This window comes from Maniola jurtina, chromosome 3 (genome assembly GCF_905333055.1).
Source record: "Maniola jurtina chromosome 3, ilManJurt1.1, whole genome shotgun sequence".
NCBI classification, from domain to species: Eukaryota; Metazoa; Arthropoda; class Insecta; order Lepidoptera; family Nymphalidae; genus Maniola; species Maniola jurtina.
The window spans coordinates 2,365,948-2,385,224 of NC_060031.1; the positions used below are offsets into that span (position 1 = coordinate 2,365,948).

Here is a 19,277-nt window from a genome sequence, read left to right on the forward strand (position 1 = left end):
ATAGTTTGTAAGTCAGTTTATCCTTTTATATATGACACCAGCTTTTGCTCGCGTCTTCGTTCGCGATTCATATTATACCTACATGAGTCGCGAACGAAGTCAAGGACAAAAGCTGACTATTTGTAGCATTCGGGAACAATTTAGCTATCGAAGAGGGAAAGAATGTTTGAAATCGGATCAGTGGATTCGGAGACATCATAAACATCCCAAACTTATAAACTATACCTCTTTTTAATATAAAATATAATTATAGATACTTAGATAAGTCACTGTAAATAATAATCTTGGCTTTTTCATATTCATGTAACTATATAGAAGATACACAAGATGTCTTAAGAAACACAGATTTCAGGTTGCGAAGGTCACAATTTAAAAATTCAACAACAACTACCCAGCATATTTGATCACAAAAGGTAAAAAAAAATGCTTTTAAGAAAATAATGAATGTATTTTCAATCGATTACTTACTGATTTTGCTTGACCATCGCAGAAACCATCATTTATTTCATTTCCATAAACGGTAAAATAATGTGATGGAAAGTTGACAATCATATTATTTCAGAAATAATAGGAAAATGAGTAGGGAAAGTGACATTATTTTTTTGGCTATTGTAATGGAATCAAACGTCGCCGCTTCCCCCGCAAGTGTCGCAATAACAATACGCTTTCATAACAATACCATTAGGAAACGTCCCGAAAACAGAGTCGACGCCATTTCTGTGTCCAGCTAGGTGTGTTTTTTATTTAATTCTGCAAATCCACCCTTGCGTTGTTTTGTGGGGTAGCTTTGACGCTTGCCACAAGTTACGACAGCACGACAATCGATTCGTTCGATGTAAGGTTGTGCCCAGTAACACAAACTATATTTTCTCTATATCAAATCGTCTTATATCAATATACTTATTCAGATAAAAGCCACTCACTCAAATTGAACTTTTTTAAAGTTCTTGCACATTGTACCACAACCAATAAAAATGGAGAAATCGCTTCTAAGTTCAATTTTATCCTTCAGGCTCAAAATGTTAAATGTACAAAATAAATGTTTTTTCTTGCTTTCTTTCTTTTCCCATTATCTTCTGTAAATTTTAGTATAGAACAAGCACGAATGCTTTTATATTTAAACCGCTTTCAGCTTTACCCTTACACCATTGACGCCTCGCGGGCAGTGGAAATCAATACTTGACAGCAATTGAAATGTTTATTATGCGTTGAATTATTATTTGATCCTCTATTAAATACATATACGCGCAACTAATAGAGTACCAAAGCCTGATACATGATGTAGTATAGTTAGACAAGTGTAAATTAAAAATTTATACTTAACACCCCCGACAAGTGAAAGTTACAGTAACTAGAAAAGAGCTCATAACTTTCAAACGGCTGAACCGATTTTCTTGGATTATAGCTAAGAACACTCTCGACCAAGGCAACTTTCAAACAAAAACAAACTAAATTAAAATCGGTTCATTAGTTAAGGAGCTACGATGCCACGGATAGATACACAGATACACACGTCAAACTTATAAAACCCCTCTTTTTGGATCGGGGGTTAAAAATGCCGTCGATTTCGATGTTTTTCTGTAAACTCCTAGTGTCTGTATATCTTTTTCTTTTTAATAGTGCTACTTGTTATATAAAAATTGAAAACTGCATTGCATTTTTTCTGTATTGGTGAGCCACTTTACAATTTCTTTAAAAAATCTCTCTTTTCCTAGGATTTCTACTACCAGTTCAGAATGTAGAGTCTGATGTAAGGATGGCTGCTAGTCAGCGCTGGATAAGCCACGGTAGAGGCACCTGGCCAATTGAAATTAAGAGTTACTTACCTACCTAAAATTAACTAGATCTCTAACTTTTTGAAAATAAAATATAGCCTATGTTACTCAGGAATAATATAGCTTTCTACTGGTGTTAAAAAAAATTCAACATCATTTCAGTGGTTTCAGAGATTACTTACAAACTTACAAACATTACCTTTGTATAGTATCAGTAATCAGTATAGAAGATATAAATAGATTAAATATTATTTAGTGATTGAAAATTAAAAAATAAATTAATGATTAAATATTATTTAGTGACCGAAAGGTCGACGGTTCAAACCCCGCCCGTTGCACTATTGTCGTACCTACTCCTAGCACAAGCCTGACGCTTAGTTGGAGAGGAAAGGGGAATATTAGTCATTTAACATGGCTAATATTCTTTTAATCGGCTCTTAGGCAGATTAAAATAGAAAAAAACGGCGACAAAATCCGTTATCTCTGCCATAACAAAATATTAAATGCAGAACGCATAATATATCTCTCAGCAGCACATTAAGCAGATACATCGGCGACAGTTTTATTATCTGTATTGCCCTATGCCGAGATTTATTGGCGTTTGACGTCATGCGTGAGATGGAAGAGTTGAGGCGAATGATTTTTAACCGACTTCCAAAAAAGGAGGAGGTTCTCAATTCGTGGGGATCTTTTTTTTTTTTTTTTATGTATGTTCCCCGATCACTCAAAGACCCCTGGACCGATTTGGAAGATTTTTTTTGTTTGAAAGGGTATACTGTGCAGGTGGTCCCATATAAATTTGGTGAAGATCTGATGAATATCTTCGGAGATGGAGAACAGAACTCCTCAATGGATAAGAGCAAATTGCTCGCGATCAGTGTAATAGCTTAGTAAACAGTAGGGTTTTAACTGGGCATAGCATATTATAGTACAGTGGGGCCACTAAAAATTGTGAAATAAAAAATTTTCAAAAGAAAAATAAAACCGACTTCAAAAACCAAAAACACTAAAAAGTAGAAAATAATTTTTGTTTAGCTACACATGTAATGTACCTAGGTATGAAGTCGGGCGAGCTTCACTCTTGGATTTCTAATTTTGTTTTAATATGCTCGCTCGACTTCATACCTAGGTACATTACATGTGTAGCTAAACAAAAATTATTTTCTACTTTTTAGTGTTTTTGGTTTTTGAAGTCGGTTTTATTTTTTTAAATACGCCGTTCTTTTGAAAAAAGTCACGATAACATGAAATCCTTGGCGTTAAAGTGACCCAATTCTTAACAAGTGTAAATTAAAAATTTATAACACCCCCGTCAAGTGAAGGTTACACTTAACTAGAAAAGAGCTGATAACTTTCAAACGGCTGAATCGATTTTCTTGGATTATAGCTAAGAACACTCTCGATCAAGCCACCTTTCAAACAAAAAAAATACTAAATTAAAATCGGTTTATTAGTTTAGGAGCTACGATGCCACAGACAGATACACAAATACACAGACACACATGTCAAACTTATAACACCCCTCTTTTTGGATCAGGGGTTAAAAAACCAGTCAAGTGCGAGTCGGATTTGCACATAAAGGGTTCCGTACTATTATACAAGATTGATTCAGATACTTTTTAATTTTATTTAATTTACATGGCGGGCATCTTGAAATTGTTGTGTGCAATGAAGAATAGGTATAGGTACATACTCATATTTTACTAGATACCATTAAAACTTTTCAAAAACAGCCTTCTGCTTAAATATCGGCATTATATAGTATTATCACCATATTATAGGTTTCCTTTATAATATTATACAACATGCTAGATATAGGTACATTCACTTCAGCTACAGTTAACGAAAATCAAATATTTAATATTAATAAAAAAGCTGAAAGCGCGAGACAGATGCAAAAAATTCACGAATAAAATTCCGAAATAACAATCGTAATACAGTAAACATTTTCGTTATTTGCGAACATTTTATAAAGAAAAACATTATTCGCCAGTTTAATTAGATAGCTCGTATTGTCTCTGTTGATCAGAGTACACTCGTTAAAAACGCGCAGTGGACCGTGCGCTGTGCGACTATCCAAACTTGCTTGGTTTTAAGCCAGCACAGTTTGGATACGGTAGCGTCAGCAAAACGAGACGAAAAATTAATTGGACGGAATGAGATAACAGAAAATGTAGATCCAATTTTCATGCTCTAATATTTTGTTAAACTAAGGGTGTTCTTTGTAATATAAATACCTTACTGAGACACAGAGGCGCGAAATTCTTTAGGCAAGCTTCCAATTCCTCTGTTGTATTCTCTTGTAATTGGGTGCTTGTGTAAAGAAGCAGGTTTATGGAACCAACAAGTTAGTGCGGATCGGTACTACCATATTATTATTACCTTTTTTAAAAGAATATTAGCCATGCTAATCATGACTAATATTCCCCTTTGCCCTCCAATTAAGCGTAAAGCTTGTGCCAGGAGTGGGTACGACAACAGTGCAACGGGTGGGGTTTGAACCGCCGACCTTTCGGAATTCAGTCCGCTCCTATACCACTGAGCTATAGAGGCTCCTTATGAGCTCCCACAGAAAGTGAAGATAAGTATAGTTCGCGACTGGTTGAGATGGCAATCGGGGTTTGGGGCAGGGGGACGCCCTGACTGGCTGATTGGTATAAGATAACAAAAGGCTATTTTGTCCGCACCGACCTGTCGGTACTGGATACCTGTTTGCATAACAAGCACCCAAATACAAGAAAACATGGGGATTGGAAAGAACTTGCATAAATAAAGCGATCCTTTCGCAACTCTGTATTCTAAAGTGCAAAAGGTCTTGTTGGCACCCATCTAAACTAAGCTGTAAAGGTAAAGTTCCTGGGCGCACTCCTGAAATATGGTAACTCTAATTCTGCAGCAAAGCAAATACCGGTACATAAGTTGCACCGCATTGGTTTACCAAACTATGTACCTGTGCGTAGTTTAGCCTGAAATATTTACCAAGTATTACAACATGATCATACCAAAATTAGCATACGTAGCATAGTGGGTGCATAGAATAGGATAACTATTGCCGACATATTGACGAATTTCAATTTAAAAAGTATGTGTCATAAGACGGACTATAAGTAACTCTTTATTAAGGAATTAAAAAGGATTGTAATATTCTGTTACCAAAATACGGATACATATCTCAAAAAAAAAACCAAAATCATTTATTCAAAGTAGGTACGCACGCCTTGTGGTCAGAATTGTTAGATTTGTAAATTGATATAGTAGTGATAATTCATTACGTAAACTTAAAACTAAAGCTATGAATAATAATTTAGCATAATAATTTGAGTTAAAATACTGATACATAAGTTGCATTGCATTGGTTTTCCGAATTATGTACGCGTAGTTTAGCCTGAAATATTTACCAAGTATTACAACATGATCATACCAAAATTAGCATACGTAGCATAGTGGGTGCATAGAATAGGATAACTATTGCCGACATATTGACGAATTTCAATTTAAAAAGTATGTGTCATAAGACGTGTAAGAGGACTATAAATTACTCTTTATTAAGGAATTAAAAAGGATAGTAATATTCTTTTTCCAAAATACGGATACATAACTCAAAAAGAAAAAAACCAAAATCATTTATTCAAAGTAGGGTACGCACACCTTTTGGTCAGAATTTTTAGATTTGTAAGTTGATATAGTAGTGATAATTAATTACGTAAACTTAAAACTAAAGCTATGAATAATAATAATTTAGCATAATAATTTGAGTTAAAATACTGATACATAAGTTGCACCGCAGCGGTTTTCCGAACTATGTACGCGTAGTTTATCCTGAAATATTTACCAAGTATTACAACATGATCATACCAAAATTAGCATACGTAGCATAGTGGGTGCATAGGATAGGATAACTATTACTTATGCACGTGACAGGAATCCTGAAAGTTCATGCATTACGCGGTGTATGCGGTTATGGCGTTTGCATAATGCAGTTTCCATGTTCTCCCGCTGGATTTATGGCATTACGCCCTGATGTATAGGCTTCATCCGAATTTTACAAATTCCGTTCGGACAGAGATTTATTTTAATACGACTGTCTGGGATAAAATATTAATTAAAGCCTACTTTTTTCCGGATCCAAATGGTTTTCGAATTTACTTAAAGTAAATGTTTCGCTCTGAGTCGCTAGGTAGGTACGACAAGGTACGTGCGACTACTATACTATTTCAGTATAGTAGTCGCTATTACTTATTAAAATTAACATAAATCTCTTTTATTCACACATTAGTAAACATATTGCATAGTGCATAGGGGTATGCTATATCCCTTCCAGGTTAGCCCGCTTCCATCTTAGACTGCATCATCACTTACCACCAGGTGAGATTGCAGTCAAGGGATAACTTATACCTGAATTAAAAAATTAAAAAAAATTAAGTATAATAATTTGTTGTGAAGTAACAAATTAGCTCCTGGTAACTTTTTCATTCATATTAATCACATGGATGAATTTATGGATATATAACATAGCTTTATATTATTCAACTAATTTTTTTATTAATCAATTATTATTTTATGACAGCTGTAAATAGAAATAGAAACAAATCATTAAAATATTTGGAACCGGCATGTTTGTGAAATCTACATATTTATCTTAATAAAAGTGTGTGCAGAGGTCTGCCAATCCGCTCTGGACCTGTGTCTGAACTTCTGACTTTCCTCCAGCAGAGGGCTGGCGGCTATGGGTCGATATGATAATGATCATGATAACGATGATCAATTAATTGCAGTTCCACGCATTGCTGGAGTGATTAATAAGTTACCAGCTAGCATGATCCAGAAACTTTGGACAGACATAAACGAATACATAAATTATAACGATTCCCAGTCAATATACACCGCCGGCATAATAAATGTGGCTCGTAAAAGTGAACCATTATTTACGGCCGCAATTTTTTTGCTGACAGTACACTCTCCCTAGGGATTATGGCCCTCGCGGATCTTAGTAAATAGTGTTTTTCCTGTCCTCTCCACTAAAACCTTTGGTATTCACTATTCAACTTAAAGAGGATTCCGGTCGGTGTTAGTTAAATGAATAAATTATTGTGTTTGTTGAGTTTTATTTTATTCAAATCAAAGATTTTTAACCCCCGACCCAAAAAGAGGGGTGTTATAAGTTTGACGTGTGTATCTGTGGCATTGTAGCGCCTAAACGAATGAACCGGTTTTAATTTAGTTTGTTTGTTTGAAAGGTGGCTTGATCGAGAGTGTTCTTAGTTATAATCGAAGGAAATCGGTTCAGCCGTTGGGAAGTTATTAGATCTTTTCTGGTTACTGTAACCTTCACTTGTCGGGGGTGTTATAAATTTACACTTTTGTAAAAGTGAAGACAAATTCCTACGCTTGTGTGTGTCACACATACCTACGGGTAGTGACATACCTACGCGTAGTATACTAGCTAGTAGGCTAGTACCGACATAGCCGTTGGGCTATGTCGGTTAGTTTGGTTCTTCTATAAGGATCTCTTCATTGCGGGTTTGATCACGTAGATAAACTCCAAGCCTAGTCCCTCCATCGTCGCTGAGGTTTGGATATTGGCAGGGGTGAAAGCTTAAATTATTTTATTACAATCTTGGTAGGTATTATTGGCGTCACTCAGAAAAGCAGGTATTATTTAAATATTTTTATCGAATTATTGGAATGTCCTCTCCAAAACCAACACAAAAAAACACAAGTTTAATGTGCAAGGTTATCCGAGAGTTTTAATCTAAACAAACTAATGCCAAAATAAATAATTTAATTAGAGCGTGATTGCTATCACAACATCTAATTATTCAGTTCACAATACAAAAACCGAAAATATGCGATATCGCTCCGAATCTCAGAAGGAGACCGAACTAAAACCTTCAAAACACCCGTATTTATGCAAGTTCAATCTTGTTGGCCTCCTAGTAACAGATTGTATGACATCGAATGAGCCAAATATCGATTTTACCAAACTACCTTCATCAGCTAAATTAATAATTTTATATTATTTTTGACAACTCAAATCAACTTTTTAAAAATAACCTTACAGTATTAAAATAAACGCTTCGATTCTCACTGTCTTATACGGTTTCTAATCCCTCTTCACCACAAAACTCAATGCCCATAGATATGCCGGCGTTATTAAATTACAATAAGTAGATTACGACCGAGTACTAGTTCAAATCTGTTGGTAACGTACATAATTGTTTATTGAATTATTTATAGAATAATCCTTAAGGGAATAAGGGATTTGTTTGCTACAGAGTTATACACATTGGGGTTGAAAGTTGGGGCCAAGATTGGTAGCAATATTGGCCATATAACTTGACTAGTAGGTACCGCATAATGCACTGGTACGAAAAGCATATTTTTGAGCTTTATTAGAGTTATTTAAGTCCTTTAAGGACTTGTATAGCCTTTATGTAATTTTAATAAAGTTTTGTCCTAGTTTTATGACATATATTGAAAACCAGATAAAACTTAAACTAGCTAATATTATCTAACCTAATTTAATCTTGAAGTCTTGAATCGACCATTGAATAATCACTATAATACTGTACTTGAGTACCTAATGTAGAGATTATTGATCTCACGAAAGACAATAGATTTTGTGTAACCACAAAAATTAATTTTGTCAATTAACAAAGCTAATTTTGTTTTGTAAGCAAGACTTTAGCAGCTCATTAAATTCCAATTAGAAACCAATGTCTGGTCACAGATTTGTTTCAAATTATTTGGCAAATAATATGTTCCAATGTTGGCGTCTAAACACCAAGTGTGTATATTATATGTATAGCAGGGTTATAATGCAAAGTATGATCCACGGGGGGTGTGTAGATGACTCACCTTTTTTTGCTTTCAGTACCAGGGGGCGAGGATTAAGGAGATAGTGAATATAATTAGAATTTGTCGACAAAATTGGATTTTTTATCGGCCAAGTTTATTGACATACCTCCATACAATGAAAGAAGGACAATGAATAATGTCTTATTCATCAAAATGAACACCTACTTTGGAGTTTAAACTGTCGTGATTCGTAAGTGATATTCATTAGGGTTCCGTAACCGAAGGGCGCTAATGGAACCTTATTATTAATCCTCCGTTGCCCGTCAGAATGTCCATCCGTCCATTTGTCTGTCAGCGGACTGCATCTCAGGAATCGTAATAAGTAAAAAGTTTAAATTTTCACTATAACAAATAATAAAAAACCAAGACGGTAAATTTCAAAATGGCCGCTAAGCAAATTAAAAAAAAAGGTAGTACACAGTGACGTATCTTATACGATGGTGAGCGAGTCCGACTTGACCAGTTTTTAATAATAATCAGTAGCCTGCAGCTCACAGAGGCATAAAAGTACTGCCTACCCTAGTTGTACTAAATCAACACTTATTTTCCATTATGGCTTGCCAGAAAATAAGCTCATACCTTAATGCTAGCTTTAAACTCTGCGCACGCCACTGATCACGAGTTACATCTAATACTTCCCAATCAAGCCTGCAGGTCACATACAAATGCCAAATTGGTCATGTAATAGTCGCGAATCCTTTGATAACACACAATTAACATGTGCATTTTATTCGCACATTATGTAAATTTCCCTTTTTTGTCCGTTATAAAGGACCCCTATCTAATTTGGCGCCTAAAGATAGCGCGTGTCGGTCACGTGCCAGCGTTTCGGCCAATCGCGAGTCATTGTTTGGACTGTGACGTCATCATATCCCTTGCACGGTATGGGGAATGATGGATTGAATAGCGCGTTTTAAGATGTATTAGCTTTTAACTTAATTTTAGTATGTTTTAGGGTAGAGCCCCGCCAGAGAAATATTTCAGTACTAGATGATGCCTGCGACTTCGTGTGCGTGGATTTAGGTTTTTAAAAATCCCGTAGGAACTCTTTGATTATCCGGGATAAAAAGTTGTCTATGTCAATTTCCGGATGCAAGTACCTCTGATAGAAATTGGACTGCTTATTTTGCACGCACTTTATTATAACTATTCCCTATCAACCTGATTGAGATTCTTTTTAGATTAGCTGTTGTTTGTCGTTGAATACTGAGGAAGGATATTTTGTTGAGAGGAGACCCGTGTTCAGTAGCGGGCCGGTGATGGGTAGGTCATGATGATCTTGTGGCTATCACCACATCACTCTCCTCCGCAACCCACAGGCGAACGGTCAAAAAGATAAATTGAGTCTACACTCCATCAGCAGACAGCATAGCACGCCGCTTCTCTGGATGGTCAGGCGCCATTCCCCTTGGATGCACTACAACGCCTCCTCTCTTAGATGCTTCACACTACAACGTCGTCTCGGAGGAAATATTTCCCTATTAGCTGACGCCCACGACTTCCGTCCGCGTGGATTTAGGTTTATCGAAATCCCGTGGGAACTCTTTGATTTTCCGGGATGAAAAGTAACCTATGTGCTAATCCAGGATATTACCTATCTCCATTCCAAAGTTCAGCCAAATCCGTTCAGTAGTTTTGCGTGAAGGAGTAACAAACAAACACACACACATACACAAACTTTCGCCTTTATAATATTAGTGTGATAGTGTGATGTGATGTGATTCCTGCGGTCAAGCACACTGACACATCTCCCGCACAATCTTGTACGCAGAAGTTTTATAGTTCTGTGTGATATGGTAGAGAGTTCAGGTCTCACTTAACAATTAGAACAAATATTGCTACTCAGACATTTACAGTTTATTCATGAGCATCCGGAGTGCACACGTTCTAAGCAAGATTTACAATATTTGGCAACTCGTGTTTGCTTTCTCACTTTGCCCCTTGAGGGGGACGTTTAATACCTAACGCCTAAACAAACTAGGACTTAAAGAGAGGCTGTCAATAAAATGTATTTGGTTAAGAGTTTACAAGGGGCGAGGAGCTTTGTGAAGTGAGAGTGACTTCGGATTCAAGAACTCTATAAAAACAAACTCTACAGAAATGCAAAAGCCTGTAAATAAATGATTTAAAAAAAAACTCTTCAAAGTAAACTTATTGAAAAACTACTTTGTGATTTTTTGGAGTCGAAAAATTTGTTTCGTTGCCAACCGATTTTCTAATAAATATTTTAGAATAGTTTCTTTCTATTGGGTCTACCGATGGCCAATACTGAGCTTTCCGGACCGAAGTCACCTTTCGAGAGATTTGGACCCCAACGTTCCTTCGAAGTTCGGTACCTTCAAGTCAAAAGTGGATAGGCAACTTCTAGACAAGCGCGCTTCATTTTAGGCTGCATCAACACTTGCTTGCAGGTTGGACTGCAGCCAAGCGCTATATTATATTAATTGGTACTTTAGCTTTGCAACTTGTTCAACTATGTTGGTTACTTTGGTTCGCATCTTGATATGAAGGATAGGGTCCCATTGGCACCCTTCATGTACGGAACTCTAAAAAAAAAGAACGTGCGAATTGTTTCCCGTTTCTCTGAAAAAGACAATGAATCGCATTTTTTATTTTGTTTATCATTATATTCAAGTTCATTTCATTTTCTACAGACTTGTGAGAACATTAACTGTAATATAAGAGAAAATAAATCATCTCGAATGAAAGGAGGAGTATAATTTCTGACTTTATAAATCGTTTTGTTTATTAAAACAGCGTTTTTTTCGACGAGATGAGGTAATCAATCAACGGGATGACGCCGCTGGACTTTGGGAATATTTTTATGTTATTTTTTAACCCCCGACCCAAAAAGAGGGGTGTTATAAGTTTGACGTGTGTATCTGTGTGTCTGTGTATCTGTGTATCTGTCTGTGGCATCGTAGCGCCTAAACGAATGAACCGATTTTAATTTACTTTTTTTTGTTTGAAAGGTGGCTTGATCGAGAGTGTTCTTAGCTATAATCCAAAAAAATTGTTTCAGCCGTTTAAAAGTTATCAGCTATTTTCTAGTTTTCTTGTAGAAAAGAAGGTTAGATAACCCTTAGGTTCATAATATTCAAGTGTCAATTGACAAATGTCAAGCTGTCAAGATGGACGTTGCCTAGATATACATAATTATTTATTTGAAAATGATTTGTCGGGGGTGTTGAAATTTTTTAATTTACACTTGTAACGTGTATAACCGAAACTTACACTGATAAGTTTTAGAGTCCTTTAAATTATACCTTAAAATTACAGTGGGAAAAAGTGCAATATGTCTTTATTAGAATGCATACATTATTACGAGTAGGTATAATTTTATATTGGTACTAGCTGATGCCCGCGACTTCGTTCGCGTGGATGAAGGTTTTTTAAAAATCCCGTGGGAACTCTTTGATTTTCCGGGATAAAAAGTAGCCTATGTGCTAATCCAGGGTATAATCTATCTCCATTCTAAATTTCAGCCAAATCCGTCCAGTAGTTTTTGCGTGAAGGAGTAACAAACATACACACACACACACACACACACACACACATACAAACTTTCGCCTTTATAATATTAGTGTGATGTGGCCAGCATCAATTTTATAAACGCTATGCCCACCTAGTACGAACCGCTCTTTAGAAGGCGCGATGGGGTTCCCCCTGTCAATGTCAACTTGACATCTGACAATTTGACAGGTGTGAAACATTGGGTGATATTCGACGGAGCGCTTCATTAGACTTCCGTTACAAAAAACATTTCTATTAAGTCTCCCCTTTAAGTAAACGTTCGGTACAACAGTATTATTTAACTTTAGAGACATGTTGTACTTTTACAATTATGGATGGATTTTATTCTAGTCTATTATTAAGTAACATATGAATATAATATTTATGTTTATTATACTAGTATTTTTGAGTAACATCACTACCCATATTAAAAATGTCAAAGTGTGCTTGTTTGTTGGTTTGTTCTTCAATCACGCTGAAACGAAGCAACGTATCGGCGCGATTTTGTTCACGGATATAGTTGAAGAACTGGAGTGTGACAGAGGCTACTTTTTATCCCGGAAAATCATAGAGTTCGGCAGATACAAGATGAAGTCGCGAAATGCGTTCTTGTAAAATTAAACTATTGACATTCAATAAAGGGCGCGTGAGTTTCATGTTTTTGTTAGAATATTTGTAATTTAATGACAAAACTTACTATTATACCCCATCGCATTACCACAGAATTAAGTTAAGAAGAAATAAGTTTAGCGTTATTAATGCAGAATAACTTTTCTTAATAAAGCGCCGTCTCATCTTCATCCTTAATTGCTTACCTTTTAATAAGTTGAGGCCAAAATAATATTTAATTTCCCGGTCTACTGGGGCCAAATGAACTGAACCCAAGATACGGCCAAGACTAATTTTCAATTAAAACTTCATCAAACTTTAAGCTAGGCTCCCACTTAAGTAGGCGGTTTATAATTCATAAGCGGTAGCGGAGAAAATCAAGATCATTCCGAAAATTACCTACCCGATAATCTAAGAATAAGCGATTTTTTAGGAGATTTTTGAAAAAGAAAAGTATATCGGTATGACTTTTCGTTCAAAATTCCTCGTTGCCTGAAGGCTTAAGTCTTTGAACGGTGCGTGTTACCGGAGAAGGTGGTCGCTAACTCTGGGCTTCATAAAAATGCTCAAACTGGTGATGGAAAGCACTTGCATAGAGCTATGCTCGGAGTGACTCTACGTGATGAATTCAGTAAAGAGGATATCCGTAGCTCAACGGGTTATGAAACTGAAGAGGCAGACGTTAGGGTTCAAAGGTAATGGGATATAGCGACTTCACACCGGTAAGAGTAGCGTTAACAGTCACCCCACTTGGGGGATAGATAACATCAAACAAGTCACAGGGAGCCGAGATTTACGCAGCACAAGACCGTGGCGTATAAAAGGCGTGGCGTGGCGTGGCGTCCATATAAAAGACCTAAGGCCCAGTTATGGACGTTTACCTATCTGTTGAAGATTACGGCTTATAACTTAGACCACAATATAAGATAAAATCTTCGCTAAACCAAGTAAACTGCAGGTAAGTTCGAGATAGGGCTCGTAGCGAATGTAAACGCTTATTTCGCCCATTAATCGAGGACATTAGCGCGAATGATAATTATGTTTAACTCGTGCTTCTAATGGCAATTACTGCTAAACACCGTATGAAACTTATTACATAGAAGTTACAATACCCTGAGATTTATACTATGACATTAGATACCGTAAGCAGAGTGAACTAGTGTGAGGGAACTCTCGGTTTGATCCTGTATGTCAAATATTTGGTGAAATCAATAAAATAAGGGCTACTTTAGGGCTACCCGTTAACTGTGCCGTAAGTGATACAGGAAGAATTGAATATGAGCCAGAACACACTAGGACGCCATGGTGACGTCACGGGCTACGTAGTCATGGTTACCTCTGGCTACCTATCGTAGCTAAAGGAGGTTGCCTAATAAGTAGCATAAAAATACAACATGCGGGAGTCCATCCTGGCGATCAATTGGCCACTGAGTTTTGTATTTTGTATACAAGTAGGAAGTTATGCCTTTCTCCCTCGGGCTGAGATCTATAGAGCGCACTTTTACTTTGCTTAGACTTAAGTTCCATGCAGTAAAAACGAGACAGATTTATGCCAGCGGTATAGCGCTATCTCGTTTTGACAGCGTCTTAAGTCTGAGCTAAGTCAAAGTGCGCTCTATAGATCTCAGCCCGAGGGAGAAAGGCATAACTTCCTACTTGTATACAAAATACTGGCGAGTTGGCTACGCGTTGCCGAGTCGCCAGCGTATCCAGTCTCCGCGTTAATACGTTTCCAAGATTCTATAGCCTATAATGTCAGTTTTGAAAGTTTTGCTTATTTACAGTTGTAGAAAGTTTCAGCTATGCCGATTCATTTTACTGGCAAAGTCTCACTGGCAATGATTGAGTTTTCTCTGTTTTGAATTTGAAAGAATTTGCATCGAATAGAGAACCACTTCTTTTGAAGTAAATGCAACACAGATGGCTGTTTTATCGCGATCTTCGTACTAAGCGATCAAATGCCAGGTTAACTTAAAAGGAGGAAAAATTCATCTAAATTCTACTGACTTAAAAACTACGTTAGGTATGCAATCACCGATGGTAAAGTCGGAAAAGATCCAATAGAAAAACTCCTTTTCGAATGCGACCATCAAATTGTGACGTCGCCGGCAGTTGGTGTCACGTGTGACGTCACAAGTGGGCGACGTGGCGAAATTGGATTTTTATCGGATCCGCTGATAAAATGATAAAATACGGCTTTGCCCGGATGCGCGCCCGGAGATGGCGGTCTTCGGGCATTGTGTAACGTCATGCTATTCAAGATACTGGTTTATTTTTGATTTGGTTTTCAGAAAAATGAATAATGCCTTTGGTAATAGGTTCATGGATAAAGCTAAGAGTGTACTTGATTTAGGTGATGGTGTATTCCATAATTTCCATTTGCAACGATGGATCGGGTGGTTAACTTTGAACCTGGGAAAAGGGAAAACGGAATTTCACTGTTGGAAGTTTGTTGTCAAACTTTGAATTTGATAAACGCAAAATTCCGCAATAAACGAGAGGAATTTTTTTTATGCAAGAAATTACATAGAGCACGTTAAGCTGCATAGAGCAACGACAACGGCATGCAATCGCGACAGTACGACACGTACGCAGTGTCGCACTCCAGTGTGAACGCCTTCATACAGTTCCTTGTATATAAGGGAAGTATCCACTATGTTCGTGTTTCAATAATTATTATGCTCTACGCATCTGCAACTGCTCGAATAAGTAGTGGGTACGCTCACGTTCCAAGAGCGTGCAACGTTGCATGCTATGCGCCGAACTCTACACACAGTGTCGAATTTCGCGATTGGTATTGTGCTCCGCGCCGAAACACTGCTGGAACGCAAACATAGTGTATACCCACCCGCGTTGGACGCGTATCTATTGTACCGCACTGCTGTCACATGTTTTGTGTGTAACCTGTTAACAATGAAGTTCTCTGTTTGTTGCAGCGCGAGGGTGCGGCGCGCAACGATGCGGAGCGCGAGCGTCGCGCGCGCGGCGACTGGGAGGCGCGCGCTCGCGCTGCCGAGGCCGACGCGGCGCGGCTCGCCGGCAAGCTGCACGCTGCACAGCGGGAGATTGCCAGGTAACTTGCCCTTTAGTGCCCATGTAAATTATCAAATTTTGACACTGGCCAACGTGTTAAGAACGCTCGTCGACAGCGCTGCAAACTGCATTGCGACTCAACCAAAGTTCACACCTAACGTCGTATTGTCAGGTGCCGACTGTGAGCGATCGTTACCAATTTATTGCTTTTCCATACATAGTCCAAAACCGCTATAGGTGCGTAATCGCTGACTCTCGGCGGTCGAAACTACATTCACAACCTTGAACGGGAAGCTGGAAGAAATCTCTGTTTAGAGATTCAGATAATGCATTTCAATTTTAGTATATGAAAATAAAAAATAAATAAAAAAAATATAAGTGTGGCTTCAAAGCGCACTTGTCTAGAAGAAATAGACTTAGTGCTCTCTCAAAAAATGACCGTGCAAAAATTTGAAACTGTGCAAAATTTTCCTTGCCTTATTGCAGTCAATTTCATTGTAAGCCACATAAACTAAACAACACATCACACTCGCCATCAAACGGCATCATTTTTTATCGTGACGCGGCGCATACAAATAAGGCGAGGTACGAAATATAGCCCAACAGGGAATAGAACCCGGGCCTACCGCACGCTACGTGAGCGCACTGAGAATTGCCTATTTTCGTCATACCGCGTAACTTTGCTTTTTTTCAAAACTATAGGTTGACTAGTCATATGAATTGGAAAGGATGAAGCATTTTTGGCAGTGAATTGTTTGTTCCTATAAGGTACTCAATTGATTTGCGATCTAGCCTAAATTGGCTTAAAAAGTTTAGCTTAAAGTAATCTTACTTTAAGCTAAAGTTTTAAATTGAAAAAACATTTACTTTTTAACCAACTTCTGCTGCCCCGATTTTTTCTTTCAATACACTGAAATGATCCTTACATGAAACTGAGTCGATCGGCACTAAAAAAATACACGCTTGACCAAAAAATTAACTATGCCAAAATTATTTTCACAAAAAAAGACCTAAAAGGTTCCTAAGATAGTCCCGGTATCTCCTATGGTTTTGGATTTACCCATACTGTCCCATTTGAAAAAATACATAATATAATTGTATAGCGCATAGTATAGCTGAGTAGACTCCAGCCCGGCTAGCAAAAATAAATTATATCCCCCGATTATATCCACTGATTTCTATGACATCAGTGGATATAATCGGGGGATATAATAATTTTTATCTACTGCCCATGCTAGCCGGGCTGCAAGAGTGGAGCGGTGCGAGAAGGGTGATAGTTGTCACATGTTGACGAAAATTAACCAGTTACCAGTACTCAGTTATGCCTTATGCCTGTCAACAGTGGAACTGAAAAATCAACAAAATCTTTCATTTTCCATAGGCTAAAAAGCTTACTACAGACACAAAAGCGTGTAAAAACAGAGGTGCGCCTGCTATCAATGTTTTTTAGACCGCAATAATCGTTTTATCTCGCCCGGGGAGATATTTTGACGGATTGAATTTGTTTTCCTCTTTTCCTACCGTCGCAGATGTGCAGTTCACAGGGTGAGTGACACTAAACCCATTTTGATTGGTGTTCATGCTTCATGGTTCAACGATAAGCAACATGAATTTGCCCTTATATTGTCATTTCAAATTTGTTTCAAGTAAACAATAGCAAAAAATCTTCAGCATTATAGTTGTTTTTTGGTTTTTTAGGGTCATACCTATGTATTCTATACTAGCTAATGCTCGCAACTTTGTTCTCGTAGATTTAGGTGTTAAAAGACACGTGGAGGTTTTTAATTTTCCGGGATAAAAAGCAGCCTATGTCAATCTCCAGCCCGGCTAGCATGGACAGTAGATAAAAATTATATCCCCGATTATATCCACTGATTTCTATGACATCAGAGGATATAATCGGGGGCTATAATTTTTATCTACTGCCCATGCTAGCCGGGCTGGTCTTTAACTATATCCATGCTAAAAATCACGACGATCCGTTGCTCCGTTGCGGCATGATTGAAGGACAAAACAACAAACAAAAACACTCGTCGGTCCATCTAGTTCTAGTGGGGTCTTTCAACGCTGTATTTTTCCGGCGCGAGAAAAGTTTTGCCAGAAAGAAAGTAACCACAAACTTTTCATCGAAAAAAGAACCTAAAAAAATATTTATATAGAGCGAAAAGCTTAAAAAAAACGTGTTCGTTCACTTGTGTAATAAGTATGTACACACCTTTATTACATGTCAAGCATTAATAACATCCCTCGCGTTAATGTATCGATAAAGTGCGATATCGATACGTGATCGGAATAACCGAGTGTGTTCACTTTAATTTAATACGCCGTAAAATCGGCTCGCAATCGGTTTAAATGGCGCATGATTACGTTATCGGAGGTTTTGTCTCTTATCTACACTTGTTAAATTTAAAGTTCCGTACTCGTTGTCCGTTTGTCCGTCCGTCTGTCTGTCAGCAAGCTGTATCTCGTAAACTGTAATAGGTAGAGAGTTGGCATAAAATGTGTATTACTATTGTCGCTATAACAGTAAATCATACAAATTGGTCGAAAATTGGTGTTGGAAAATTTAAAAAAAAAAAGTGCTATTTCTTATACGATGGTACGGAATCCTTCGTGTACGAGTCAGACTCACATTTGACCGAGATTATAATGGTAGGTAATATCTATCATTATCATAATAGGTTTGGAATATTTCTTCTTCCTAATTGTTTGTGTTCTCCAATTATAAAATTATAAATTACTCTTAGATATACCTAATCATTTCTAATCGTCTGTTATTATCGATTTTGGAATCGCATTCGTGCGTCTGCCGTGCGATATCGGAACAATTTCTCAGTACGGTAATTAACGAAGTTTGGTTCCATTTTCAAATTTACGGTGCCGGTAATCAGGCCGGTGTCATTGGATAGCGATAAGCGTTCTTCCGATTGGTCGATGGGCCGTAACTGTTCGAAATTCGAACTTTGGGATTTACGGTCCGGGGACCGTTATACATCTGACCCAATTTGCTGGGGCTCGTGGAGTTCGGAAATTGAATTTTTTCGCCTATTTTCACATCTATTTAGTTAAGTGATTCCGTATTATGGAGAATTTAATTTTATACGGAGTAACGAACTCAAGGCTATGCCAGCGACCGTAAGGTATTTTCAGTTAAGTGACCAAAACTTTTTAGTAAGTAAATATATGTTGGCACGATACGAAGATACATTATTTATTAAAACTAATGGGTAAAGCTCATACAATACTGGATGATGACTACTAGTCAAATCAGTAATCTACTACTATTGGCTCTATTTGGTGCAGTTCGGCTTTCCTGCTTGAGACCGTCCGTTCACTAACTAATATTATTACAATAGGTACCACACGTCCGGGGTCTATTGAAGCTGCATTTTCTAGTGCGCAGTTGTCATTCAAACATCAGACCCCAACGTCTTTCGGTTCTATGCGATCTAATCTTGTACCTATTATAAGAAAATACATTTCCCTGCA

At 37.4% G+C, this 19,277-nt stretch overlaps 1 protein-coding gene across 4 annotated transcripts in view; it reads left to right on the forward strand.

Annotated features, from left to right (window-relative positions):
• The window catches only part of LOC123880891, a 503,469-nt gene that overhangs the window by 300,252 nt on the left and 183,940 nt on the right, over positions 1-19,277 (forward strand). For all 4 annotated transcript variants that reach the window (XM_045929266.1, XM_045929268.1, XM_045929269.1 and 1 more), the window contains exon 4: positions 15,692-15,828. In XM_045929266.1, coding sequence (XP_045785222.1) covers positions 15,692-15,828 — 137 coding nt within the window. The remainder of the gene's footprint in view (positions 1-15,691; positions 15,829-19,277) is intronic.